The following is a 25,885-nucleotide window of genomic DNA, read 5'->3' on the forward strand; positions in this document are numbered from 1 at the left end:
ACGATCTTTTTCCGGGTCGAGAAATTAGCACACCCATGAAAGTGAGCTAGCGGGCCCGAATTCTTCACTAAAAATAACACGAAACAGCGTATAACCGGACACGTGAACACGTCCAGGGAGGACAATTCAAGCGTATCGTTCCGTAACCATATGACGCAGGTGAGCTTTTATTGATAAAGGAGGTGTTTGGTGGGGAGCGATGAACGGACGGCGCTGCTAGCTAGCTAGCTAGCTGGCTAACGGCTAGCCACAGCGGCGGTGCATGTGCCGCATGTGAGTTGGAAGCCGGGTTATTAGCTAGGAAGCTAACGGATACTAAAGTCACTGTTATTGTTCTTAAAAAGAAAACATTTCGTCTCTTTGTATAGGACATGATAGTCGTGACCACACAAAGCTAAAGCTAACATGCTACATTTACTCTTAATGGGCTCCTTTGACTCAATGGTCAGTTTTTCGCTATTAACTCTGAACAGAAGGCAGATTGTCGTGTGTCTGCGTTGCATCAGCCCATTCAAAGCCAAAAATGTGAAATAAAACTGCCAGACACGTCGCCTCATATTGCTCACATTAATACTGTCCAGTTTAAACTCAGTATTTTGATGTGCTACAGCTGTAAAAGCTTCCAAAAATAGATGTAAACGTGTCATTCAAATGGTTTTGGACTTATCAGTTAATATTAGAGGGGTGTTTCTAATATGTCTAATATTTTGTCCACGCCTTTCATATCAGCGACGCTAGTCTCAGTATTAGAAACGCCCCTCAGTACCATATATATCAATATAACAGTGTTAAAGCCTCTAAAAATGACCATAAATGTCAAATAACACATAGTTTTAACTGGGTCTGCCTCTTGAACTGACAACTGAGTCTGTGCTTACAACCATATGGCCAGGCCTTGATTTGTACTGATGATGCAGAAATGAATTTACTTAATTAATGTTTGATTCTGCAGGCTTAGATACTTTACATAAGTGTTATTTATCTTAGACCCGCTTCTAAATGTGTTAAGTCAAATGGATCTTTAATGTGTCCCGGCTGTGTTCACACCTGTACTCTCAGCGGGTCACTTGCAGTGGGATCATTCAGGACGCATGTTGACACCAGGTCTGAACAGTCAACGTGTAGATGCTTCATTGTGCCATAGAAAGAGAGCTTTACTTGTTTTCTATGGCCTGTGGATCAGTGGTGCTATTGCAGTTTGTTGGTGACTCCTTTAAAGATGAAAATATCTCATCGCAGAGTTTTTAAGCGGTTGAAATTATTTAATAATTCTCAATATAGAGCAGAGGATTAAACAGCCTTTGGGATATGTTTTTCTATCTTTCTGGATATATCTTGGATCCCCTTTTGGTTTCTAACCACGGCTCTAGATGCTATCTATCTATCTGTGTTATATCCACAGCTTAAAACTACTCAGATGAAAAACAGGATGGGATCTGTTCAGTTAGTTTAGTTTCCAAATCAGTAAATTTATTGGTCTTGTCTTTAGACATTAAAAATCCCGGTCAGCAGCACCTTTAACCCCCACACACCGTTTGTAAAATGTGCTATCTGTTAATAACTGTGTATCCTTCAACTCCAAATCAGGTAACCTTGATTATATCGCCACAACATTTATTTTCTAAGTTGATATTTAACTTGCAAAACAAAAAAAACGAAAAAAAAAAACAAACACGATCCTGATGTCTAAAGCTGCAAACATTCACCGCCTTGTCTCCCCGTCCCCGCAGCGATGCCGGGGCTCAGCTGTCGATTTTACCAGCACCGGTTCCCAGAGGTGGAGGATGTAGTGATGGTGAACGTGAGGTCCATCGCCGAGATGGGCGCCTACGTCAGCCTCCTGGAGTACAACAACATCGAGGGCATGATCCTCCTCAGCGAGCTGTCTCGCCGACGTATCCGCTCCATCAACAAGCTCATCCGCATCGGACGCAACGAGTGCGTGGTCGTCATCCGAGTAGACAAAGAGAAGGGTGAGTGCAGGAGCTGGGCCGGGGGACGTGAAGGACGAGGGGTTTGCACATTATTAGTTGAGGAACAAACCGCTGCAAAAAAACTGTGACTATTATTATTTCTTTTCCTGAATGCGAACAATCACTTTATTATTATTATATCAGTTTATTATCAATAATCCAACAGTTAAATTAATTAGCATGTTCTTATTTAATGTTAAGAACAGCTAAAACAGAGGAAATATTACTTTTTTATGAAACTTGATCCTGCAAGTTTTTAGTGTTTTTTTTAATCTACAACTGATTGATTGATTACCATGTGGATCTAGTAATGGATTATCTCTAATCTTGCACAACTACTACTGGGCTTGAACTACTAGCCTTATCTCATTCAGATTTTGTCTTGTGGAAAAAGTTTTCTGTCTAAAACTGTGTTTCTTCCCGTGTTTTCTCTTCAGGATACATCGATCTATCAAAAAGAAGAGTTTCACCAGAGGAGGCCATCAAGTGTGAAGACAAATTCACCAAATCCAAAACTGTAAGTCAGATATTTATTATGTGTTCCTGTAAAACATAGTCGTTGTTTTAGTCTTTCTCCAAACATTAGTTTTTGAGCAGGGGGGTTTTGTGAGTTCGACCTTTACGTTATTGATTTGATGTGTTCGCAGGTGTACAGCATCCTGCGACACGTGGCAGAGGTGCTGGAATACAGCAAGGACGAGCAGCTGGAGAGCTTGTACCAGCGCACCGCCTGGGTGTTTGACGAGAAATACAAGCGGCCAGGATACGGCGCTTACGATGTCTTCAAACAGGCCGTGTCGTAAGTGCCCCATCGTGAAAACGACACAAAGATTGCAGACGTCTAAGCTTGTGTGTAATTCTTTTGTGGCGCCTCTTCACAGAGACCCTGCCATTCTCGACGGCCTGGATTTGACGGAGGAAGAGAGGAACGTGCTAATTGACAACATCAACAGGCGACTCACTCCACAGGCTGTCAAAATCAGAGCAGGTTGGTTTATTGTTCCTCATTTGAAAATAGGAAGAAAAAAAATCGATGAGGTGAAGATATAACCGAGATGTTTTCCTCTCCCTCCCGCAGACATTGAAGTGGCGTGCTATGGCTACGAGGGGATTGATGCCGTGAAGGAAGCTCTGAGGGCCGGACTCGGCTGCTCCACGGAGGCCATGCCCATCAAGGTATTACTCACCGCCCCAGTAACTCTCAGCCGCATGTTCAGCTGCTGACGCTGGTTTGGTAAAACGTGACACCGTCGCCTTCTCGTTAAAGATCAATCTGATCGCTCCCCCTCGCTACGTGATGACGACGACCACCCTGGAGCGCACAGAGGGCCTGTCTGTCCTCAACCAGGCCATGGCCGCTATCAAGGAGAAGATCGAGGAGAAGAGGGGCGTCTTCAACATCCAGATGGAGGTGAGTGATTTCAGTTTCCTAACACTTCTCTTCTTCTTCATTTTTCATAAAATGTACAGCGGGAAAAGGATTTGATGTAGAAGTCATAGCTTCACCTGAACCATGAAGTTCATATACAAGTACAAGAACATAGTGCCTGGGTGTTTAGACATGGCTACTACTGCTATAACCTTGCACATTTTGAAGATCTATCTTCTTTATTTATAATTTCGGCAAAGGTTTTAGTCGCCATTGTTGAAAGTGAAGCAGGAAGTGGAAACAAAAATTAATTCGACTGGCAAAAAAGACACAGCGCCGACTAGCGTTTGGGTGCCGTTGTTACAGAGCGAGCCAGACTGACGAGCGCACAAGTATAGTACTCTAAAAGCGCCTCTGTCCAGATATTCTCCGTCCTTCTTCCTCCTTCACACCATTTACTCAGATGTCTTCTCTCTTTTCTGTGTTTTAACGATTCCGCTAAAATGAGCTGTCCTCCCAACTCCAGCGTGAGTCACTCTGTTCCAGTCTCCATTGTCTGAACCACAGAGAGACTCAACACATTTGACTAGACACCAACTAGTGGTTGGGAGGTGTAATTACAGAACAATGCCAAAAATATTAAGGCTCCCAAAGATGTGGGCTCCAATCTAGACTATGAATAGATCTGTGGGATTATAGACCAAGCATCAGACTGTATGGCCACCCAGTTTAATTTGTCTAAACCATTTTTATTTTTATTTTTTTAATCCATATCAAAACTTTTCTTCAAATTGGGAACATGGCTAATATTCTGGTTTCTCTCTGTTTCTTTGAGCTTAAATCATGGTAATCTGGTTGTAAATAAAATGACATTTTAGTTATTTAACTGGTTTTGATTAATAAAAAAAAGGTTTTGAGAATATTTTAGTATTTTTAAGGCTAAAACTCTTTAAAAATGTTACGTTTAAAAGACTATACATATAAAAAAATTGTTATATGTGTAGTCTAAATAAATAAAACATGGTTATTTGTCTTGTAAAATTATTCTAGCCTTTTAAAATTAGTTTCTCATGAGATTGTAATTTTATTCACCTAATTTTTCTTTTTCTTCTCTAATTTTTTTAATTTTTCTTTTTCAAAAATTGCAGCTTGATTTTTACAGCGTTGCTATCTTTATTTTTACATTGCTCCATTTTTACACAGTTTCTCTCTGGGTTTATCTTCTAGGTTTTATTGAAATTTTCTTTTGTGTGTGCACAAATAACTAAACGGTAAAACTGTGTCCCGCAGCCCAAGGTGGTGACAGACACGGATGAGACAGAGCTCGCCCGGCAGCTGGAGCGGTTAGAGCGGGAGAACGCCGAGGTGGACGGAGACGACGACGCCGAGGAGATGGAGGCCAAGACGGAGGACTAGCGTGGCTCCTCGGGACGAAGGCTGGCGGGGGAAGGAGAAAATGTGGACAGACATGGCCACAGTCACTCAGCCCAACAGATGTTAACTTTCACATTGCAAACATTAACTGGGGTTTATCTAGTTTATTGGCGAACGTCCCTGTTTGTTTTATTAGCGAGGTTTCCCTCAGAAGAACGTAACTCTTCTTACCCAGACCTGGACACGCGGATGGTTCAGTCAACTTAGTTTCTATTTTGACCCATTTGAGTAAATAATAACTCTAAAACAAACAAACAAAAAAAGCTGTTTACAAGCGGTGGCCTTCACCTCTCGCTTTAAAAGAGCCTGGTGTCTTCAGTTTCCACTGCGCTTCATCTCTGGCTGGTCACTGGATGTTTTTTGGCTAAAGGGGAAAGGCATAGGCTCGTCTGTCGCTGCACCGGTCAGCGGTGACATCATGTGCTGATTCTCTTCCAGTTTAAAGGGTTTTTACCGGCAAGGCATGCTCTTGTTTCGCTCACATGGCATCAATAAAGTTCTGGAAGTTTTGATCTCAATGCGTCTTTGTCAGATGAATGAAACGGGACAGGATTGTTTTCCCTTTAATCATATCCCAGCACAAATAAAAAACATCTCTCTGATTGTTAGTTCAGTTAAAGACAAATAAATCAAAGCCTTTAATTCTATATTACAAATATTAGAAGAAGAATCAATCATTAAGCAGCTTGGGGTCAGGGTGTTTGGCCAGGTGAACTTTGTTCAGTTTTGTGGCTCAGCTTTGTCATCTTGCCGCTGCCTGACTTTTCCTAACTCCCAGCTAATTAAAAAATGGGCAAATTGGTGGATGTGTGTCACCGTAACTCAAAGCCATGATTTTGTACATCTTTAAGCCTTGATATAGACTTGATATCACTTTTACTCCCTTTCATTCCTGTATGGAGGCAGCACACACACTCTGGAGAGAGTATTGATAAAGATTTTACTGCTTGCACCATGCGTTATTGTAGTGCTGCAGTTTAGCGTTGCAAAAGAAATGCAATCCTCTAAAGCCACGTCAAGGTGCGGTATTGAAGGGGAACGCAGTTACGACTTTGAGAACTTTGTTCTTGCTCACCTCGAGAACAAGAACAAATTTCCCGCAGTCATCAAAAATAACATCCGAAAATAGTGTGTCTCGTGCATTTCCCACAATGCTTTGCGTGTGTGACATACGCTGCGGTCCTCATACGGCCCTCCCAGTGCGGAGCGGCCGCTAGCGTTTACCGCATTGACCATGCCCACTTCCGATTTCTGACTAATCACAGAATAGTTGCGAGAACAAAATAACGTCATTTGGTTCTCGCAGCCCGAGAAGTGAGAGTTCTTGTTCTTGAGGTGAGCAAGAACAAGAATAAAGTTTGTTTCGGTTATTTATGCTTCATGAGAAACTCAAGTGCCAAATTCCGGGGAAGTCTTCATAGGACCCTCCCACTGCAGCATATGTCACATGCACTAAGCATTGAGGGAGATGGACGACGAAACACTTTTCAAATGTCGGCCAGTCGTTTTGACGACCTTGTTCGTCAGATCACGCCGTTCATTCAGCATACACTCACACACTCTGCCGTCTTCATCTTCCTATTATGCTACTAATCTACTATAATTCATCAAAGTCTCACTAACTTCAAATCAGTGAAATCCAAATTAACTGCAGTGATTTGTTTAAAGTTAAAAAGTGAATCAAACAGGTTCACAAACAGTTATAAAAATCAATTTTATTCAAATGTTCACCAATACAAAAACAAATGGAGAGCGTTTTCACAACTTCAAACGTTTGTTTTTTTCCCCCTCCCCGTTCTTCGCTCGTTTTCCTATAGTGGTTATGGCGTGTGTGTGCTTTGAGAGCTTCGGGGTCTGGTCAGTAGAGTCGCTTCAAAATGACAAGAAGTTTCAGGAGGTGATCTGAGGCGAGGACGTTCCAACTCGTTCATGAGGAATGAGAGGAGGAAAAAAAAAAAAAAAAGATGTTTCATGACAAAACTAAGCTGGAGTTGTGTCCTAAAGCCTCAATAAATACCCCTGGAAATTAAAAATTAATCACATCCTTGGTGTTTCACGTACTCCCCAAGTCTGTGTCCACTTGACCAACTCCCCTTCAACTGCGAGCCAAAGACTTTAAAGCAAAGTTCATGAAATGACAAGCTAGCTGCTCTCACAAACATGTGTGTTGGCATGCATAAAAATAAAAGCATGGGGCCAATAGTCCGTATCAGCAACAACAAAAGGTCCTGGATGTCTGTCAGCAGCTTCCTCTCTAAATTACGTCATTGTAACCACATAATGTCGAACTGTATATACACACAAAGCACACCGACACGGTCAGCACCTGCAAACGGATAAATGAGGAAGGTAGGGGGTGTAGCCTGAGTATGTTGAGGAAAAAAAAAAAAGAAGACATGCCCTGAACGAGAGGATGAGCTGAATCTGCAGTTACAGTCTGGTATGGTCACTTGTGTTTGGGGCGGGGAAATGATTTCGCTACACGATTATACACAATGTATAAGGGAGGAAAAAAAAAATGATAATCGTCTTCATCCAGCGGTTCTCATTTCACCAGCCCAATCTTCTTAGCCTCGGTTTCATAAATGAGCAACCGCCACATCTTCACGATGAAGACCTCTGCTTCTTCATCGAGAACCTGAGCCGGAAACGGAGAGTTTAAAGAGCTGCACCATTAATACAAATAAGCCTGTGGTTATGACATGATGGGAAGTTGTGTACATGACACACTTTGGCAACCCGACGACTTGGCAACTTAACGTAGGCAATGCAATGGCGCAATGAAAAAGAAAACTCTGTACAATTAAACTTCAATATCAGGGTTCCCACTCCTAACCTGAAATTATTTTCCGGGACTTTTCCAGGACATTTTCAGCTGCTACAGAGACAGGTTATCATGTCATACACTACTACATTCCCCTGTCCCGCTCATTCTTTGGAATGACACTAGCGACACTGGCACTTTTCAAGTTACCGTAGTCCCGAGTTTTGTCTCTAGGCGCGGGATCTGAAAAGTCGCTAAAGCCAGAAATTCTCTGCTAAAGCTAGCGACAAAATCAAATTTGATTTGCTGGCAGTGTCACGTGGGGCGCTGCGCTGGCTAGAAGCAGAGAAGCTCTGTGCCGTATGTTGCCCAGAAGACATGCATGTGCATAACTTTTAACCCGTTTGCATTCGCTCAGAAGGTAGGGGGGAGGATAAATAATTTTCCAGGATAACTTAGTAATTTCCAGGACATTTGACCTTTTTTCTCATTTTCCATACGTTTTCCATGACTGGAAAATTGGTCAATCATTTCCCAGGTTTTCCAGGTTTTCCAGGACGCGTGGGAACCCTGAATATTCATTTTTGAAAGCGTCACCACGTCATGTATGATATGATAGGTATTATCTGAGAAGGCTAACAAATAATCATCTGGTTTCAGCATCTCAATCTGAGAACTACCCATCTTTTCATCTTAATAAGAAACCTCATCAGTGCATCTGTGACACTCACCATGGCAACGTCGTCCAAGATACTCTGTGGCATACTGTGAGCCATCACCTGATAGGACACAGAGGAAACATATCATAAATTGCTCTCCTCCAAGTCAGGAAAAAAAAAAAAGCCAAATGTGGAGACGCGGTGTGATCAATACCTTGGTGCAGACGAAGTCCACCAACGTTGCCTCTTCCTCGCCGATGTACTCAATGATCTTTTTGTTGATCCAGGGCCGAACACGTCGCTCCATTAGCGTCTACAGAACGAGAGAAAAGATCGTTGTTTTGTTAGCAAAGACGAGGTTAGACAAGGTTAATATTCTAAATGTTTACTTAGAAATAAACTAAAAAGTTTAACAGCAACAAGATATGTCGTCCTCTCCTCACCGTGTCCACCATAGACCAGTCCAGTGGGTAGGAGAAGAGCTCAGGCTTCCCCGTGGGAATCTTTTCGATCAGGCTCTTGATGTGTTTGCGTTTCTCCTCGGTGTTGGCGCCCTTGATGCTGGACAGCCCGGCGCCGTCGACGCCCAGGCTCTTGTCGTCGTCGTAGTCCAGCGGCACCAGCTTCCTCTTGCGCGGCTGCTCGTCGGCCTCCTCGTCGTCGAACTTGTCGAAGACACTGTCCACCGGAAGCTTCTTCCTCTTGACTGCGTTGGGTTGACTGGGACTCCCCGTGGCACCTGGAAGAACCACACAAGTTTTATGAGTAGAGTTTTTTGACTTGGATCTGTCCACACAGACAGGTGCATCTAATAAATACTGACTTTAGGTGGGTTAATACCAATGCAATCATCTACATCAGTTTGTAGTAATCAGTTTTCTAATCGAGTCTGAATCCTACCACAATTATCAAAACTCTTTCAGCCTATTTCCCTGCTCTCTGCAGATTCACCTCCTCTTCATACAGTTATTTCCTGCCACTACCCCAGTAAAGTTCAACAGCCACAGATAATGGGGCTCATTGTGCTCCATATACGTACTGTAGGTGGAAAAAGAAACCGTAACAAAGACTTGCTTTGTAAGGATGGATGTGTGGAAGGGGGACAAGAACTATGGTGGGATCAGGACTTGTTTAAAATAAGTAAATAAATAAATAAAAATCTAAAAGAAAAATACTGTACTGGTCAAGTGACGGACCGTCTAGGTCCAAGTCTCTGCTTTGTGAATTTTGCATCGTATTAAGCAAAATGATCTCTAAAGGTTTCCCTCTTTCAGTGACTGGCACCAATTTAAAATAAACTTGACAGTTAATCTACACACAACAAGAAACAGAGGGAAACCTTTCTGCATATACTGTTGTTCGTGAGCATTTTTGTGTGTGGCTCCAGGCTGTACCAGTGTCGTGTAACAAAGCAACCACTGAAATTAATTCTCCACAAATGTCCTGTGAGTAGGCTGGCAGCAGTCGACCACATTCATTAGCAATTACTCTTCTAAATTACAGAGCAGCTGACTTTTGTCCAAAAACCTGAATCAGAAACAGCTTCGAAAGCCAGACCAACGTTCTCGCCCGGATATTTCGTGTGGAACCGCTCTGTTCAGACTTCAGTATGTTCCAGCAAAGATCTGCCGGGTCAATCAAGTAATGTAGGAGGGTTTTATACGGCGACAGACAGAAGAATAACCGTGATGTAGTCATACTTGTTATCTGAGTGCTGGGGAACTAAATTTATTCACAATAAAATGGACCTGATTGATTGTGGGACTGTGTAATTGTGTGCAGAGGTATTCGTATTTCCTCTATCAGCTGAAACACATTCGGTAATGAAATACAAATTGTGCTGCATGCTCACTGGATCTTCTCAATTATTCTCCTGTTGAGCAAATAACTATTCTTTTTACCTCCGGCAACTCAGTTTTATCTACAGGGTGCCAGAATTCAAATTAAACTGAACTAAACAAAGAAATGCATTAAAGCTGAAGCTAGAAGACGTTTGTCATTTGTTTGGTTGATTAGAGTCAAGTGTCTGTGTGTCTTCTATCTCGGACGGAGGTCTTTCAGACTCACCCAGTTTGAGGCTGAGGCCGATCTTCGGCCGGTGCTCCTCCTGCGGCAGAGCGTCGGGCGGCGAGTTCTCGTGGGGGATGATGATGCCGCAGGGCGACTCGTCTCCGGGCGTGTTGGGAGACACGTTGCCGCTGGCCGACGACACCGAGGGCGCCGCTGTGATGGGCCTCATCGTGGGCTTCAGGCACGGTTTCGCCTCTGGGTTCTCTTCGTCGTTGTCGTAGTCTTCCTCCTCGCCTTCCTCCACCTCTTCGTCCGAGTGGTGGTTGGGCCGCGGGCGGGGCTCCGCTCTGTCCTGCTCCTGCCGGCGGTCCCGGTGGTCCCGGTGATCCCGGTGGTCCCGGTGCTCTCGCGAACTCTTGTGGCGTTCCCGCTCCTCCTCGGGTTCTGGCTCTTGGATGATGGGCGGTCGCCTCAGACGCTCCTCCTCTTCCTCCTCCATCTGCACCAATAACAGGCGGATATGCAGAAAATATCAGCCACACGCAGCGCTTTACACAACAGAAGGTTACCACACCACGAAAGCAGGACAGCCCTGACGTGCAGAGATATCCAGATCATAAAGTGACCTTCACAAAGACAACAGACAGCATGCACATCCACTACACACAGACACAAGAAGAGAAACACACCATCATCACTATTATTATTATCATTATAGACGAGCTTACCCTGCGTAGCTCTGCGTCTGGGTCTGGATGTCCCTCGTCTAACAGCCTCTGTCTGATCTCCTCCAGCTCCTCCTTCTCTCTCTTCCTGTCACGCTCGTCCGCCTCCATCTCCTTCTCTCGGTCTCTGAGACGCTTCTGCAGCGCACTGCCCCTAGGGGTCACACCGGAAATAACAGCCTTCAGAACAATGGCCTCAGCTGCAGCGCTGCATGCACTGATGTTAGTCAGATTTGGGTCACACTGCATCTGCTAAACCATGTTTTTATCAGTCGCACATAATTAATTAATGCTTAAAAGGTTTAGTCTTCATGTTTATCTAGAATATACAACATTTCAGTAACAATTGGAAATGATTATTTGTCTTAAACGTCACATATCTGCAAATTCAAGACATCTAAAGGCATCAGAGGCATGTGTGCGCTGAGCACTGTGGCTTATTTCTTCAGCTGCTCACCTGTAATACTTGGGGTCATCTCTTTCATCGTCATAGTCTTCAAGGAACTCTTTCAACCGTTTGCCTTCTTTGACCTAAAGGACCAAGAAAACACAGGATCAAGCTCATTTCTCTCTACAAAACCATATGCTGGCAATACTACATTTTATGTTGATTTATGTAAAAAAAAAAATAAATAAATAAATAAATAAATGACCACACTGAGAACTTTCAGAGAAGGACAATGCTGTGACAGTCATTCAGCGTCTCCTCACCATTTCTCGTCGGCGTTCATCTTCTCTCTCGGTCTCCTTGGCATAATCCCGCGCCTTCTTCCTCTCCCTGAGCTCCCAGTTTTTTAAACGCTGTTAGAGAAATAATGTCAAGGTAAGCCACAACTGTATTCAAAAACCTCCCCAGACAAACTAGGAAGAGGCATGCGTGAGATGTTTTTGTCATCCGAAGACATAAAACACCAAGAAATCTCTTGTATTTAACTGAGTCTTTCCTACCTCCTGATAAGCTGCTTCCTTGTCTCTGAGTTTCCTCTCCAGCTTCCTGCGTTCATACGCCTCCTCTTCATCCTCTTGGTCTCGCTTCTTTTCTCGGTCTCTGTCTCGACTCACTTCCCTGCAAAAACAAAGTTACGGATACCTTATGACTCCGTCTGATTTGGCACAATATAAAATAAAACCCACAAGTATTAGAAATAAATCTTCTTTCCAGTGTGGTACAGTATCTGTCTGAATGTTTAATTATCCACCACAATCAATAATCATTGCTGTTTGATTGTAAGCTGTCCTTCACCTTGATCGACTGCGCTCTGCACTTCTGTCCCGGCTTCTGTCTCTCTCCCAGTCTCTCTCCCGCTCTCTTTCTCTGGTCCTGCGGTCACGGTCCTTGTCTCGGTCCCTCTCCCGCTCCCGCTCTCTTTCCCTCTCCCGCTCCCGCTCCCGTTCCTTCTCCCTCTCGCGGTCCCGTCGCTCCCTCTCCCGCTCTCGCTCCTTTTCCCGCTCCTTCCTTTCCCGCTCGAACTCCAGCCGCTCCTTCTCCCGCTTGTCCTTCTCTTCCTCTAGTTTCTGCAGAGCAAAACACAGACAGGTTCAGCGGGCGCCGCACGAGATCCGGCGAGTCTTTGCAGTCACGATCCTAATGTGCACAGATCAAGTGGTTTCCAGACTTTGAGGTTTCACATGCTAATTGGTGCAAAGCCTGCAAGAGAAGCTGCAGTCCCAACTGGGAAAACCTAGAACAAACAAAAGGCTCTCCCTTGCAGAGAAACAGCTTCATCTAAAGCAGGTGAACTTTGCTGCTTCAAACTTGCAGTGTAAAGTTTAGCAAGAATTTAACTGGAAACCACTTTCTGGTCGTAATGATCTGTGAAACATGTTCAGCTTGAGGCATTCATAACGAGAAAAACGCGGCAAAAGACAGTGCTTTTTCTCTCCTTAAGAGTCCTCGTCTCAGAACAAGGAAAACAAAAACAGAAAACAGGCATCAGTCTTTTGTTGAACTAGTTGTTTGTGACTTACAGGTGTTGAACTACGGACTCAGCCCTTCGCTGCCCCTACAAGCCTTTTAAGTTAGGCCTGGGAGGAAAGCAGGTCACACGGTATACAAGGGAAAAATGTTACGGGATTCTGTCTTTCTTAAAGCATCATCATTATCATCAGCATCAGCATCATCATCATCATCAAAAGCCTTTACTTCAATGGTAGCATTCGCTATAGAGCTAAAAGCCAAGAAATGAACATCATGAACATCAGGTACATTTCGTCACAGATATATGAAATTGTAGAAGCGGTCTTACCCCTGCAGGAGTCTTCAGTAGCTCTCCGTGACTCAAGTATTCACACATACACACACACACACACGCCACAACTCTGCCTTTAAAGGGCATTACACACAAGGCTTTGAGAATATTTATAGTTAAAGTTGGATCTGATGCATAATGAGTCATAATGTTCAGTTTCTTAATTCTTGTGCTGCAGTAAAAGCAAACAATTTTGTATTTCATCTGAACTCAAACACTTGGGTGTAATGCAAGAGAAGGAAGCTCATGATATGATAAAGAAGACGATTTAATAATTTAGAATAACTCATGAGGCTCTGGTTTCTTATTACTTAAAGGTCTGGCTCTAGTACAAACTTGTTTGGTAGAGTTAATGCCAGGTGTCTTTTTACTTACCTCTGTAGCGTCAACCACGGCTCGACAACCTGCAAAAACAGCTGACAATAATTTTGCTTTTTGCGTCTAACGGTCTACCAGATATAGTTATTATCTTTTTAGCTTATAGAACTGCTAAAGAACTTTAACTGTAAAAAGCCAGACCAATGAGCTGTGCTATTTCCTGCTTTTAATTAAATCTATGCCGGACTTGAATCTAGCAAGAGCCTCAAATACAAAAAAAGACCTGTGTACTTGAATCATCCTGTTCAGTTGTTTTAACAGATGGACAAATTCACTGATCCATCTTGCAGGAAATAAAAACTTAAGGCAGAGAGAGAGAGAGAAAGAGTAGGAGACTGATGAAGAAGAGACTGAAGAGAGAAAGCGCACGACACATACAGAGAGCACGCACCTTGCCAGTCTTCAGATCATCGTACTGCTGTGGAGAGGGCGCCCCCACCCCACACTAGCATAACAAATGCTACAGCCAAAGTCACTGCAGTGGTTATTGAGTCCTTTGTGCTTCAACATGAACACCATTAAGACAAACCATAATTTACAGAGGACTCGCACAGGTTCACCGACTCTCCAGCTTTTCCGGCCGACGCCGTCGTAAATTCAGGCTCACGAAGCGGGGAGGGGACGTGTGTTTGTATTGTCAAACAGTTGGCTAGATTCAAGGGCTTTACAGTCGACAAACACAACAGAGCAGAGCAGTGCAGTTGCCCCAATGCAAGTCCTCAAGAGGGGGGCGCCCAGTATATGTATATAGAAAATGAAGGCTCATACTTACATCCTATCCTGGCAACTTTTTCCAAAGCTGTGAGATTCATCTTGCTTTAGTCACCATATGATCACTATCATAATGGTGGGGTTTAATGAATAGATTAGCTTTTAAGTAACTTTACATCGTCTCCATGCATTTTTGTGTGATGAATGAAGAAATGGATCTATAATGGTCACACCTAAGTTTCACTACGGTGGTCACACGTGTCAAATCAGGCCCGAGAAAGGTGACAAGAATACTAGCCGTCTACCTACTTGTGGTGTCTGAACACTGAACATGAAACATTTCATATAGTATGGGGCGAGTTAGTACGTTTGACTGTGTACATTTTAAGGGCAAAAGCCAATTTGGGCCGCACTATGCATGTCACTGAGATCAAGTAAAGTGGTAAATGTGTCAAATAAATCTGCAAACGCTAGGAGTGATCTATGTGAGCAGCTGCTGTCCAAAACCTGTAATGTCAAGTACAAGACTGAAGAAGCCACTTTACCTTGTGAGTGTCTCGAAATTTACTAATCTCTCTGGAGATCAGGTCTCTCTTGTCCTCCTCCATGTCGATTGTGTTAATGTCATCCTGAGGAGAAAAGGAAGGAAACGTAAATTCTCAAGATGTTAAGTAACAAGGCTCACTTCCACATTTAGGTTCAGTGAAAGCTTTTTTGAATAATTCAAGTTACGATTCAATAAAATGTTGGTATACCTCTTCTTTTTTCTCTTTTTTCCTCTTTCGTCGCTGGGACTCCTCATCCTGCGAAGGCGCATTAAGCTCGGCAGCGTATTCTCGCATCAATCCGTCAATGGCACCTTTGACAATCTGATCTTTCTTCTTTGTCTCTTCATCTAGAACCTCCTCCTCATCATCTCCTCCACCTTCAGCGTTCTTACTCTGACAATGCACAAGTCTAATTCAGCCACTTCAGAATAGACACACGTTTCAATTGCTTAACAAATCTAAGATGTGTGCAGCAGTTCTCCAAAACCAATTCATACCCCATTCGCGGTCTTCTTTTTAGCCTTCCATTCGTCCAGCTGAGCTTTAGTCTTTGCATCCACCTTCACCAGCAGGTTTTTGTCTCCAATCTGCAGCTCATGAAGCAGCCGCAGTGCTCGCAATGTGGACTCTGGCTCTTTGTATTCACAGAAACCAAAAGCTGCAACACACATTGACATGGAAACACATTAAATATGACATTTTAACAGCAGCTTGAGAGGTTAGTAAATAAAAATGAACAAAGGATCTCTTCTGTTCAGTTTAAAGCGAACCCTGACACTGATCATCCAAGACGGCCAAGGTGGAAAGTTTTCTGACTGAAGAGTGTATAATAATTTACCTTGAAGCTTGCCAGAGGCTCCTTGGACTCTCTTCCAGCTTAGAACAATTCCACATTTCTATAAAATGAACATAGAGAAGAAAACAGATCATGACACAAGTAGAAGTGGGTTTTTGTCTTAAGTGCTACAGTTCAGAGGTCAAAATTTCAACAGGATGACTACACAACTAATTAAAAAATGTAATGGCTATGGAACAAAAGGATATTATATAGGTATATTATTTAATATAAGTTGCTGGTACTACCTGGACATTCAGTTACACAACTAGATCTGTTTAAAAATAAAACACGTGGTAGATTTGACTGCTTAAAAAAAGGGATATTCGACTACTATCTGATAGACTGTGTAAATACACGTCAGATGTGTAAATACTATTCTCCCACTTACCGCAAGCAGCTGTCTGATCAGCATGTCCGAAGCCTTCTCTGATATATTCCCGACAAACACAGTGGTGGTGGGCCCGCTGTTCTCGTCGTTGTCTTTGGCTCGCATGGCAACAATGTCCTTCTTAGGGACTGGAGGTTTGCTGACCACTGCCATTGAGGACACCATTACTGTAGGGGCAGGGGCCATGATGCCCATGTGGACCGGGATCATTGGGGTTCCTGCAACAGGCAAAGTGAATATAAGTCAACTAGACACTTGAAGGCTGCTAGTTTACCTCAGAAACAAGAATAAGTTCAACACTGGCGTATATCACGTGATAGGTAGTCAAACACAGTTGTTGGAAGGATTACCTGTGGGGAAGCCAGCATATTGAGGAGGCAACCCAGGAGGGGGCAACAGCGGCCGGTTTAAATGAGGGGGGAAGGACATTCTGGTTGTGAACTGGACCGACCTAATGAAAGAACAGTGACATTTATTACAAGTCAATGCACAACGTTGCTCAAATCAGGAAGTCCTCTATACTATGTAAATTAAACAACAGTGTAAATTCAAATACAGTTCACACCCAGGAAAACACCGACTTACTACACTGTTACGTTGCGTTTGTACAAACCATACAAAATCAGATGCATAAAGTATGTGATGATTGCTATCAAGTTAACAATACTTGAAGTTAGCTTATCTTAAGTGGCATTATGGTCTCTAAATGAAGGTTCACACTCCGCGTATTGTTGCCCTTTTGTTTGCGTATTAGCTACACAATGGCTCGGCAAAAACACAAAACAAACAAAAAAGACACACAGCTCACCAAGATAATGCTAGCATAGAGCACGCTGCCGTACCCGGCACGGCTAAAACAAGGCTAAGCTAACATCTATGGCTAACATTAGCTAGAGATGGTGTTACCTAACAAGCAATATCCACTTTACCGGGCTAAATATTAGTTTTAAATAAATGTAGAAATGTCCGTAGATACGTACCCAGAATCAGGTGGCGGCTAAAGGATTCAAAAACACTCGCAGAAGGTTATTTATTATGGAAATCTGTCTAACGTCCCGATTGTTGGATTAGCACGATGGCTAGTCTCGGGCCTTCAAAAACATTGACGCAAGCGCTGTACGCTCCGTAAAACGAGGGCGCTTGTTTTGTGTAGCGGGACGCGCCCGGTGGACGGAGCTTAGCAGGGTAGTGCGCTCTATCTGGTCTACTAATAATCGTAAATTTATAATATTATTTATACTACTTTATAATCGTGTTAATAGAACGTCTGTCATAATACTTCATATTATTGCAATAAATAATAAATCAATAACATCTTGCTGTTTTCTATATGTAAAACATTTATACAGCATATTTTATTATATAAAGTATTTCTTGAAGAGCTAATAAACACCAAACGTCTTATAAATACCAGAAATGCCAACTGATTGCTCGGTTGCATCAATTACTCAGTAAATAATTGATTATTTAATACATTAATAACCATAATCAACAATCAGCTCAGCGTCTATTTTGGAGTGAATGTTTTTTTGAGCTTTAAATATCCGTCTGTAACCTGAGTTGGATAGTTATGTGTAGCGATTTGTAGATATCTCAATATACAGTGCAGGTTTGTCCGCAATTTGTAATAATATAGTTCAAAGTCCAAATTTCCCGGTGACCAACTTCTCTCCTGTCTTATCTTCTCTGACCCATACAGTCACACATTTATAGGTTTTATTATACATTTTGGTTTCTATTATTTTCCCAATCTTTTAAATAAAACCGCTTTAATGTTGTGTAATGTATTTGTATACTGTAATGCTGCGGAGTTGTTGGTTGCCATGGTGTTTTTGTTGTAGTTCGACCTCTCTGACAGCAGCTGGGTCGCGAGGGCTGCAGCTGACAAGTACGTGACGTCACTTTTAGGCGGGTTTTTCGTGGAAAGTGCTAGAAGAAACGTAGCACACCCTCCCTGTTTTCACATATTCCTCCATCAGATTAAAAAGACCCACGGTCTTTGTCGATTTGCTTGACAATACACGGCTTGCCCGTGGTTTTGATGGAACGAATTTCTTAATTGTATGCACACACTTGTGACTCGATAGTATGTGGATGCAGTTATGGATCCTAGTCCGTCGCCAAAAAATGATGTCTGAATGACTATATTCTTATGGTGGAAACTGCCACAAGATGGCAGCAATGGTGCGCTGAGCTCAGGGTTGATTTTGCTAGAAATACTGCAGTATTTTAGAAAAAAAATCTATAAATACAGAAATGTTTTTAAAATATGCAAAGTTTCGTTCATCAGAAGGTGCATCTAGATGTCTGACAAATAACCTTTGTCATGCAAATTACATATAACGGCAGAGCATCACCTTGTGCTAAGGGATTCTGCCAGTGTTTATAAAACTGCAATGACAAACGGCCATAATTTCCTGGTTAGATCGTTTTAAAAAGCTTTTAAACGTTCATTTGAACAGATAGTTTGATTTAAAGTCAGTATATTGTAACTGTTTACAGTTTTATTGACGGCCCTTGCATTCAGAGTAGTTTTAATGGCAGATGGTGCGCCGCGGATGGATACGGCTGCACACTGGAACGCATGTGTATAAAGATTCCGGTCTATTAAAAGGAAGTCCCTTTCTATTTCCCTGCGTCAGAGAGCACAAGGGACAATATATTGGTTGCATTTTATTCAAGATAAGTCAACGAAATTATTAAGGTAAGTCGACGAATTCTTTGCTACCTTCTTGCACACATTGCACTTCTTCATTATCTGGGTTTTGCTCACCTATCACTGAAGTATTAAAAGGACGAGAGCTCATGAGTCACGACAATAACCTTAGCATCACAACGTTAACCGTCCAAGGGCCACAGTTAACATACTAAGGTTATTACTTTACCCCTCAGAAGCCTGTTTATATCATGTTAAATCTCTACACGGTGAAATTTTTAAATTTTTTTTTTTAACCGACCCATATTTTTCTTGATGCAGACCAGTGTAAATGCGGCAGTGTGCCGCACTGTTAGGCCAGACTCGGGTCTGCACCAAGGCAGGTGTGGTGAAGATGACAGGGTTGAGTCCAGTTATTTAACGGATGAGTTAGCCGTTGGTAGCAGTTTACACTCATCCAACTGAACCGAATCACAACACGTTCATTTAAATTGCAATTAAAGAAGTACGCCCATTATTGTTCAGTATGAATGAATGGTTTATTTCAGTAGCTCTTCGTGTAAGTCGGCGCACGATAACGCCTAATAGATGCTTAATGAATATTTGTTCACTAACATACATGCGTAGTTTCTGATTTTTCTAACGTTCTGTCTTAAACGACACGTAATTATTTCGGTTTTCCTCTTCGGCCCATGTGATGAGGCTTGCCGTAATGTAACACGATTAGCCGTCGTCGCTCGCCAAACACCATCTAACGGCAAATTATTCACGTTTTCATCGTACGTCAATTCACGTTGAAGCGTTTATTAGTGGTTTTATTAATTTCGTCTGTATCCGTTGGAAAGCACGTGTCTGCGGGGGCCATTGTCTGTTGGCCGACGCCATGTTGGTTAACGGCTACTTCCGCCGCTATGGAGTAACATGATGGCAGCTGTCCAATCTTATGAAACCGGCTTCTGATTAGGATGAAATTACTATACTGTCTTTATGACTATCCAAATGAACATTTCCATGCTAAAGCCAATACCTTTTATAGTTTTATACCGTTAGTCTTCAGATGAAAGTCGCTTTGTTTATCTACTAAAATTGAAATGCATTTTGTCTTCACTTGATCTAAGGTTTCTAGTTTTGCTGAAACTTGATGCCTTACTTTTTGTTCTGTGCAGATGCCTGAAGAAATGCGCCAAGAGGAGGAGGCTGAGACCTTTGCCTTCCAGGCAGAGATCGCTCAGCTGATGTCCCTGATTATTAACACCTTCTATTCCAACAAAGAGATCTTCCTTAGGGAGTTGATCTCCAATGCCTCTGATGTAAGTACTCAAATATATATATTTTCATATCTATTAAATTTATAACTGTTTTTGTGCTTTAGAATTTGCACGTCTCTTCACTTTTTAATGTCACTGTCGATCTGTTTTTTTTACAGGCTTTGGACAAAATCCGCTATGAAAGCTTGACTGACCCAACCAAGATGGACAGTGGCAAGGATCTGAAAATTGAGATCATCCCCAACAAGGATGACCGCACCCTGACCCTCATCGACACCGGAATCGGCATGACCAAGGCCGACCTGATCAACAACCTGGGTACCATCGCCAAGTCTGGAACCAAGGCCTTCATGGAGGCTCTGCAGGTACTGCATGGTAGCATCATCTAGGCTGTAGTGTATATATGGCGTTTAAACATGGTTTAATAATTTGAAGTTGCCTATATTCTGAGATTACAAGTGTTTGATTCTTCTTCTAGGCCGGTGCTGACATCTCCATGATCGGTCAGTTCGGTGTGGGTTTCTACTCCGCCTACCTTGTTGCTGAGAAAGTGGTTGTCATCACCAAGCACAACGATGATGAGCAGTACGCCTGGGAGTCGTCTGCTGGCGGTTCCTTCACAGTCAAGGTCGACAGTGGTATGTATCCTGGCATCATTTCCAATCTGACACCGCTACTTGTTCTGACTATGCTGATGCTGTGGCATGCCACTATGTTTCCAACAACTAGCTGCATCCTATTCTGATGATTTTGTTCAGTTTCCAACATAGTTTGCACTGAGAGCTTTCGTAGTATCTTGAAGATATTGTGACATGTTTGAAACCATATACTCATGAGTGTGTTCTGTTTACAGGTGAGCCAATTGGCCGTGGAACAAAGATCATCCTGCACCTGAAGGATGACCAGACAGAGTACGTTGAGGAGAAGAGGGTGAAGGAGATTGTCAAGAAGCACTCTCAGTTCATCGGCTACCCAATCACCCTGTTTGTAAGTATTGATTTTGACTTGTGTTTCGGCTAGTTTAAGCTATTGGCTTTTCAGTGGAATACTAATCGATAAACTCTGGTCTACAGGTGGAGAAGGAGCGTGATAAGGAGATCAGCGACGACGAGGCAGAGGAGGAGAAGGCAGAGAAGGAGGAGAAAGAGGAAGGTGAGGATAAGCCAAAGATCGAGGACGTCGGCTCAGATGACGAGGAGGACTCCAAAGACAAGGACAAGAAGAAGAAAAAGAAGATCAAGGAGAAGTACATTGATCAGGAGGAGCTGAACAAGACCAAGCCCATCTGGACCAGGAACCCTGACGATATCACAAACGAGGAGTACGGCGAGTTCTACAAGAGCCTGACCAACGACTGGGAGGACCACCTGGCTGTCAAGGTGAACGGTCGATACTAAAGCATTTAGCTCTTTGCCTACTGTGGCTAATCTGTACAAAAACTAAAATGAATGTCTTCCTCTTTCAGCACTTCTCGGTGGAAGGCCAGCTTGAGTTCCGTGCCCTGCTCTTCATTCCCCGTCGCGCACCTTTCGACCTCTTTGAGAACAAGAAGAAGAAGAATAACATCAAGCTGTACGTCAGGAGAGTCTTTATCATGGACAACTGTGAAGAGCTTATCCCAGAGTACCTGAGTAAGTTTGCCGTTTCCGCTCTGGTCTGGAGTGTCCTTCCCAAGCTTGTTGGACTATGCTTTTCATCTAAACCTTGTTTTCTTTTTCTTCATTCCAGACTTTGTCCGTGGCGTCGTGGACTCCGAGGACCTGCCCCTCAACATCTCCAGAGAAATGCTGCAGCAGAGCAAGATCCTGAAGGTCATCCGCAAGAACATCGTCAAGAAGTGTCTGGAGCTCTTTGCCGAGCTGGCTGAGGACAAGGAAAACTACAAGAAGTTCTATGAAGGTTTCTCAAAGAACATCAAGGTATCCAAAAAAATATGTCCTCCACTGTGTGACTTGAAGAAAACTTAAAACAATTTTAGCTCTCGTTTCATATTGCACCCTTTGTTTCTTCAGTGCATCTCCATGGATTCCTAAGGTTTACATTTATTTAATCTGTAGTTATGTCATCTAGCTCTGCAAATAAACAGTGTAGTCATTTTAGTTGCTGCACAGATCTCTAAAGCCCGCCACATAGCTGAGGAATAGTTGCCCTTGTATATTTTCTTGTGCATTAAGCGTAACTACACCTGGTGCTTTGCTTATAGACTGATCACTTAGCACTGTAGATCAAATACTCTGTACTGCTACGTAATGATAGATTATAACCGGATTGGAGTCAATAATCTGATGCATGTGGCTTGAATTTAAAATGCTGAGTTTTCAGGGACGTGTTTCCATTTCTAGGACCTGTATTACTGTATGTCTGATTTTGTTGGGTAAACTGTGTTGGTCATAATTTATCAGTTAGTCCTAATATATAGTGTAATTATAAAAGATAACGGTTTATAGGTCTATTATTTTGAAGGAGACTCTAACCGTACTTTGTTTGTCTGTAGTTGGGCATCCACGAGGATTCCCAGAACCGTAAGAAGCTGTCAGAGCTGCTGCGCTACCACAGCTCCCAGTCTGGAGACGAGACAACCTCCCTCACAGAGTACCTGACCCGCATGAAGGAAAACCAGAAGTCCATCTACTACATTACTGGTGAGTTATGGTAACCCTTACCTGTGACGCAGTAGAATTAAAGTCTCTGCTTTGCTTTTTAATTGACTTTTTTTTTTTTTTTTTATTATTATTAGGCGAGAGCAAGGATCAGGTGGCCAACTCTGCCTTCGTCGAACGTGTCCGCAAGCGTGGTTTTGAGGTCCTGTACATGACGGAGCCCATCGACGAGTACTGTGTCCAGCAGTTGAAGGAGTTCGACGGCAAGAGCCTGGTCTCTGTCACCAAGGAGGGCCTGGAGCTGCCGGAGGACGAGGAGGAGAAGAAAAAGATGGAGGAGGACAAGGCCAAATTCGAGAACCTCTGCAAGCTTATGAAGGAGATCCTCGACAAGAAAGTAGAGAAGGTCAGTGATCCAAATCGGCTGTGAATTTGAAGCCAACGAAAATTTCCCTGCATAGTGAAGGACATGGGTTCTCAAAGTTCACAATTACAGTTTGACAGTGTTCTGTTTGGTAACAGGTCCCCTAATTGCTCCCAACTTGTATTCTGGTGAGTTCATGCAGCTTTGAGTTTGCCCCTTAGGTCTCCGGTGTTTTGTAAAGCGTGACCTGAATGGATTTACTTGCTTAGGTTTCAGATTGTGTGGAGACGCCGCAAGAACCTTTTGAAAACCCTAACTCGTAATGAATGCGACAAATCTTGTTCTAACAGATGCTTGAGTTTTCAGTTTGTGTATATTTTGAAGTTGAACCGATTTAACGTTTATAGTCGAGAATTGTGTGTTGATATAAAATAGGTCTACATGGACTGGTGTGGTATTTCTAACATGTACGTTCTGCATGCTCTATTAACTTGACGTGTTTAAAATATTTCCACCTGACGTTGGAGCCACACCTGCCGTTATTCACATTCTGACGTCCTGTCTCCACCAGGTCACCGTGTCCAACAGACTGGTCTCATCGCCCTGCTGCATCGTGACGAGCACTTACGGCTGGACGGCCAACATGGAGAGGATCATGAAGGCCCAGGCACTCAGGGACAACTCCACCATGGGGTACATGATGGCCAAGAAGCACCTGGAGATCAACCCCGACCACCCGATCGTGGAGACCCTCAGACAGAAGGCCGAGGCCGACAAGAACGACAAGGCTGTGAAGGACCTCGTCATCCTTCTGTTTGAAACCGCGCTGCTGTCCTCAGGCTTCTCCCTGGACGACCCACAGACCCACTCCAACCGCATCTACAGAATGATCAAACTCGGACTGGGTAAGAACGCACCGCTGATCACTTTTCTTACCTGTATATTTATGACCTCGACTAACCCAACTCCTCAATCTCTAGGAATTGATGACGACGACGTTCCCATTGAGGAGGCCTCCACTGCAGCCGTCCCAGACGAGATCCCTCCCCTAGAAGGCGAAGGAGAGGATGACGCTTCACGCATGGAAGAAGTCGATTAAACTGCCCCCCTCCCCACAGATTTCTAACACTTAGCCTCACTTTCCAATTGTTCATCCTTAAACCTGCAGTAACTGCAAAACAAATAGTCATTCATGTTGTGTTGGTGGACCAGTGTCGCTCTCGAGTAACGGAGCGTTGCACTGCAAGACCTTTTTTTTTTTTAAGAAAAGCGGTTTTGGTTTTTGCTGTAAAAATTCATGGTGACAGCACATTTGTTTTAACGAGTACCCTGTTGCACTGAGTTTTAAATGTTGGAGTGGTAACTGTGTGAACACGGGAATGGTACATTCCATATCAGATCAGGTCTGGTGGAGGGTTCCGGGAGTTTCTGTTCATGTGCAACACCGCACGCTGCATGGAGAGAGGACTGTGATTCCTTTGCCTGAGTCCAGGCTTGTCTGTATTCCAAGTCTTGTTTTGCAAAAAATTAAAGATGTAATACCTAATCTGTGTTTCGCTTGCATCTGTCCACCTCACTGGAGCACAATGATGCACAATGAGCAAAATGATCATTGGCATAATTCTGTTTACAGGTTCATGCTGTCTCTATTGTTGACCACTAGGTGGCGACAGAGTTCAAGTATTCTCAAAATCCCATTAGGTTATCAAGCTACCACAAGTGTACACCATGTGTCATCCACATAAAGGTGGAGACACACACTTGGGATTGGTTAAATACTACGATCATGTTCAAGGACCATAAATATAAAACCTTCCATGCTTTTTAAAACGAAACAAAAAAAAATGTTGGCATATTGGCGAGGTGGTTAGCACTGATGCCTCACAGCAAGAAGGTTCCCGGTTCAAATCTATGGTCCAACTGGGCCTTTCTTTGGGGAGTTTGCATGTTCTCCCTGTGTCTGCGTGGGTTCTCTCCGGGTACTCCAGCTTCCTCCCACCGTCCAAAGACATGCTCATTAGGTTAATTGGTGATTCTAAATTGTCCGTAGGTGTGAATGTGAATGGTTGTCTGTCTCTCTGTGTTAGCCCTGCGATAGACTGGAGACCTGTCCAGGGTGTACCCCACATCTCGCCCCATGACAGCTGGGATAGGCTCCAGCCCCCCTGCAACCTGTCACAGAACAAGCAGATACAGAAGATGAATGAATGAATGTTGAATATTTTCCCTTTTGCGCTCAGCAGCATCTGATTTTTATTTTAGGGAGATGATTAAAATCCTCGTACCACTTCACAGAAATGATCTTCAAATTCTAGAGGTTGAAGAGGAAGTGTTTCCAACAAACCCACACATACTTCTGCTTAAAGTTATTTCAACATGGCATTTAAAAAAAAAAAAACACACACACACATGGGCAGAATCACATTATGAAATAAAGGTTCTAGCGATGTGCTGAGGGCACTGGTTTCTTGAAACTGTGAGGCATCCCCAGCTGAACTATTGAGGAGGGGGGGGCGGGAAATATAACATGTATAGTTTTCCTGGAAGTCATGTGTCTTGTGCAAGCTTGCGGGGGTGGCAGCAGCAGCTTTTCTGCTCTTCTCAGTAAAACGGTGAAGTGTGGGTGTCTGTCCCTCCTGAGCACTCAACACCGTTGCAGTCAGAGTGATAGTGGGGGAACCTGAGCTGTGTCATCCAGAAAGTCTTTGTGGCTCCTCAACTTGACCACCTCCTTACTGCTTTTGCTGTGCGTGCAGCAAGAACTGACACCATTATGTAAATAAAATGTTAAAAAAAATATATATATATATATATATGCATAAAGGGGGCGATATGCCTTGTAAAACTTCTAATGACGTGGATATTAAAAGTCATATCTAACTTGTGACTGTAAGACAAAAAGTATGCAAAGTACATTATGTATAGTACAAAAGTATGTGGGTGCCAATCAT

At 43.2% G+C, this 25,885-nt stretch overlaps 3 protein-coding genes across 3 annotated transcripts; 2 read left to right on the forward strand and 1 right to left on the reverse strand.

Moving 5' to 3' along the window:
• Window positions 1-4: 4 nt before the first annotated feature.
• eif2s1b (eukaryotic translation initiation factor 2, subunit 1 alpha b) lies at window positions 5-5,294 on the forward strand. The gene is made up of 8 exons (XM_084560752.1): window positions 5-159; window positions 1,731-1,973; window positions 2,411-2,490; window positions 2,621-2,772; window positions 2,855-2,961; window positions 3,052-3,149; window positions 3,241-3,384; window positions 4,633-5,294. Exons 2-8 carry the CDS (start codon window positions 1,733-1,735, stop codon window positions 4,756-4,758), a joined length of 948 nt encoding a protein of 315 aa, XP_084416878.1. The 5' UTR covers window positions 5-159; window positions 1,731-1,732; the 3' UTR covers window positions 4,759-5,294.
• A 1,177-nt stretch (window positions 5,295-6,471) lies between these two features.
• Window positions 6,472-17,155, reverse strand: rbm25b (RNA binding motif protein 25b). Its single transcript, XM_084560672.1, has 17 exons — window positions 17,027-17,155; window positions 16,397-16,497; window positions 16,047-16,264; window positions 15,659-15,716; window positions 15,318-15,478; window positions 15,028-15,213; window positions 14,818-14,901; window positions 12,178-12,449; window positions 11,883-12,000; window positions 11,646-11,735; window positions 11,392-11,465; window positions 10,938-11,088; window positions 10,267-10,708; window positions 8,643-8,938; window positions 8,414-8,512; window positions 8,272-8,319; window positions 6,472-7,414 (listed from the first exon to the last, which is right to left on the reverse strand). Exons 2-17 carry the CDS (start codon window positions 16,473-16,475, stop codon window positions 7,322-7,324), a joined length of 2,469 nt encoding a protein of 822 aa, XP_084416798.1. The 5' UTR covers window positions 16,476-16,497; window positions 17,027-17,155; the 3' UTR covers window positions 6,472-7,321.
• Window positions 17,156-18,634: 1,479 nt separating this feature from the next.
• hsp90ab1 (heat shock protein 90, alpha (cytosolic), class B member 1) lies at window positions 18,635-24,480 on the forward strand. The gene is made up of 12 exons (XM_084559818.1): window positions 18,635-18,750; window positions 19,869-20,012; window positions 20,129-20,335; window positions 20,449-20,608; window positions 20,824-20,957; window positions 21,044-21,349; window positions 21,436-21,601; window positions 21,699-21,889; window positions 22,465-22,612; window positions 22,708-22,976; window positions 23,506-23,839; window positions 23,915-24,480. Exons 2-12 carry the CDS (start codon window positions 19,869-19,871, stop codon window positions 24,031-24,033), a joined length of 2,178 nt encoding a protein of 725 aa, XP_084415944.1. The 5' UTR covers window positions 18,635-18,750; the 3' UTR covers window positions 24,034-24,480.
• Window positions 24,481-25,885: the final 1,405 nt, after the last annotated feature.

This window comes from Chelon labrosus (assembly GCF_963514085.1).
Source record: "Chelon labrosus genome assembly, chromosome: 14".
In the NCBI taxonomy this organism is placed as follows: domain Eukaryota; kingdom Metazoa; phylum Chordata; class Actinopteri; order Mugiliformes; family Mugilidae; genus Chelon; species Chelon labrosus.

Bases quoted from the DNA above. Each gene is read 5' to 3' on its own strand.
- hsp90ab1 (XM_084559818.1), top strand. From the start codon at position 19,869: ATGCCTGAAGAAATGCGCCAAGAGGAGGAGGCTGAGACCTTTGCCTTC. The intron at 21,350-21,435 runs GTGAACGGTCGA...TTCCTCTTTCAG, and splicing joins AGGACCACCTGGCTGTCAAG to CACTTCTCGGTGGAAGGCCA. The intron at 21,890-22,464 runs GTATCCAAAAAA...GTTTGTCTGTAG, and splicing joins GTTTCTCAAAGAACATCAAG to TTGGGCATCCACGAGGATTC.
- eif2s1b (XM_084560752.1), top strand. From the start codon at position 1,733: ATGCCGGGGCTCAGCTGTCGATTTTACCAGCACCGGTTCCCAGAGGTG. The intron at 1,974-2,410 runs GTGAGTGCAGGA...TTTTCTCTTCAG, and splicing joins CCGAGTAGACAAAGAGAAGG to GATACATCGATCTATCAAAA. The intron at 3,385-4,632 runs GTGAGTGATTTC...TGTGTCCCGCAG, and splicing joins TCTTCAACATCCAGATGGAG to CCCAAGGTGGTGACAGACAC.
- rbm25b (XM_084560672.1), bottom strand. From the start codon at position 16,475: ATGTCCTTCCCCCCTCATTTAAACCGGCCGCTGTTGCCCCCTCCTGGG. The intron at 12,450-14,817 runs GTAAAGTGGCTT...TTTGCTCTGCAG, and splicing joins AATTTCGAGACACTCACAAG to AAACTAGAGGAAGAGAAGGA. The intron at 10,709-10,937 runs GTAAGCTCGTCT...TTATTGGTGCAG, and splicing joins CAGACGCAGAGCTACGCAGG to ATGGAGGAGGAAGAGGAGGA.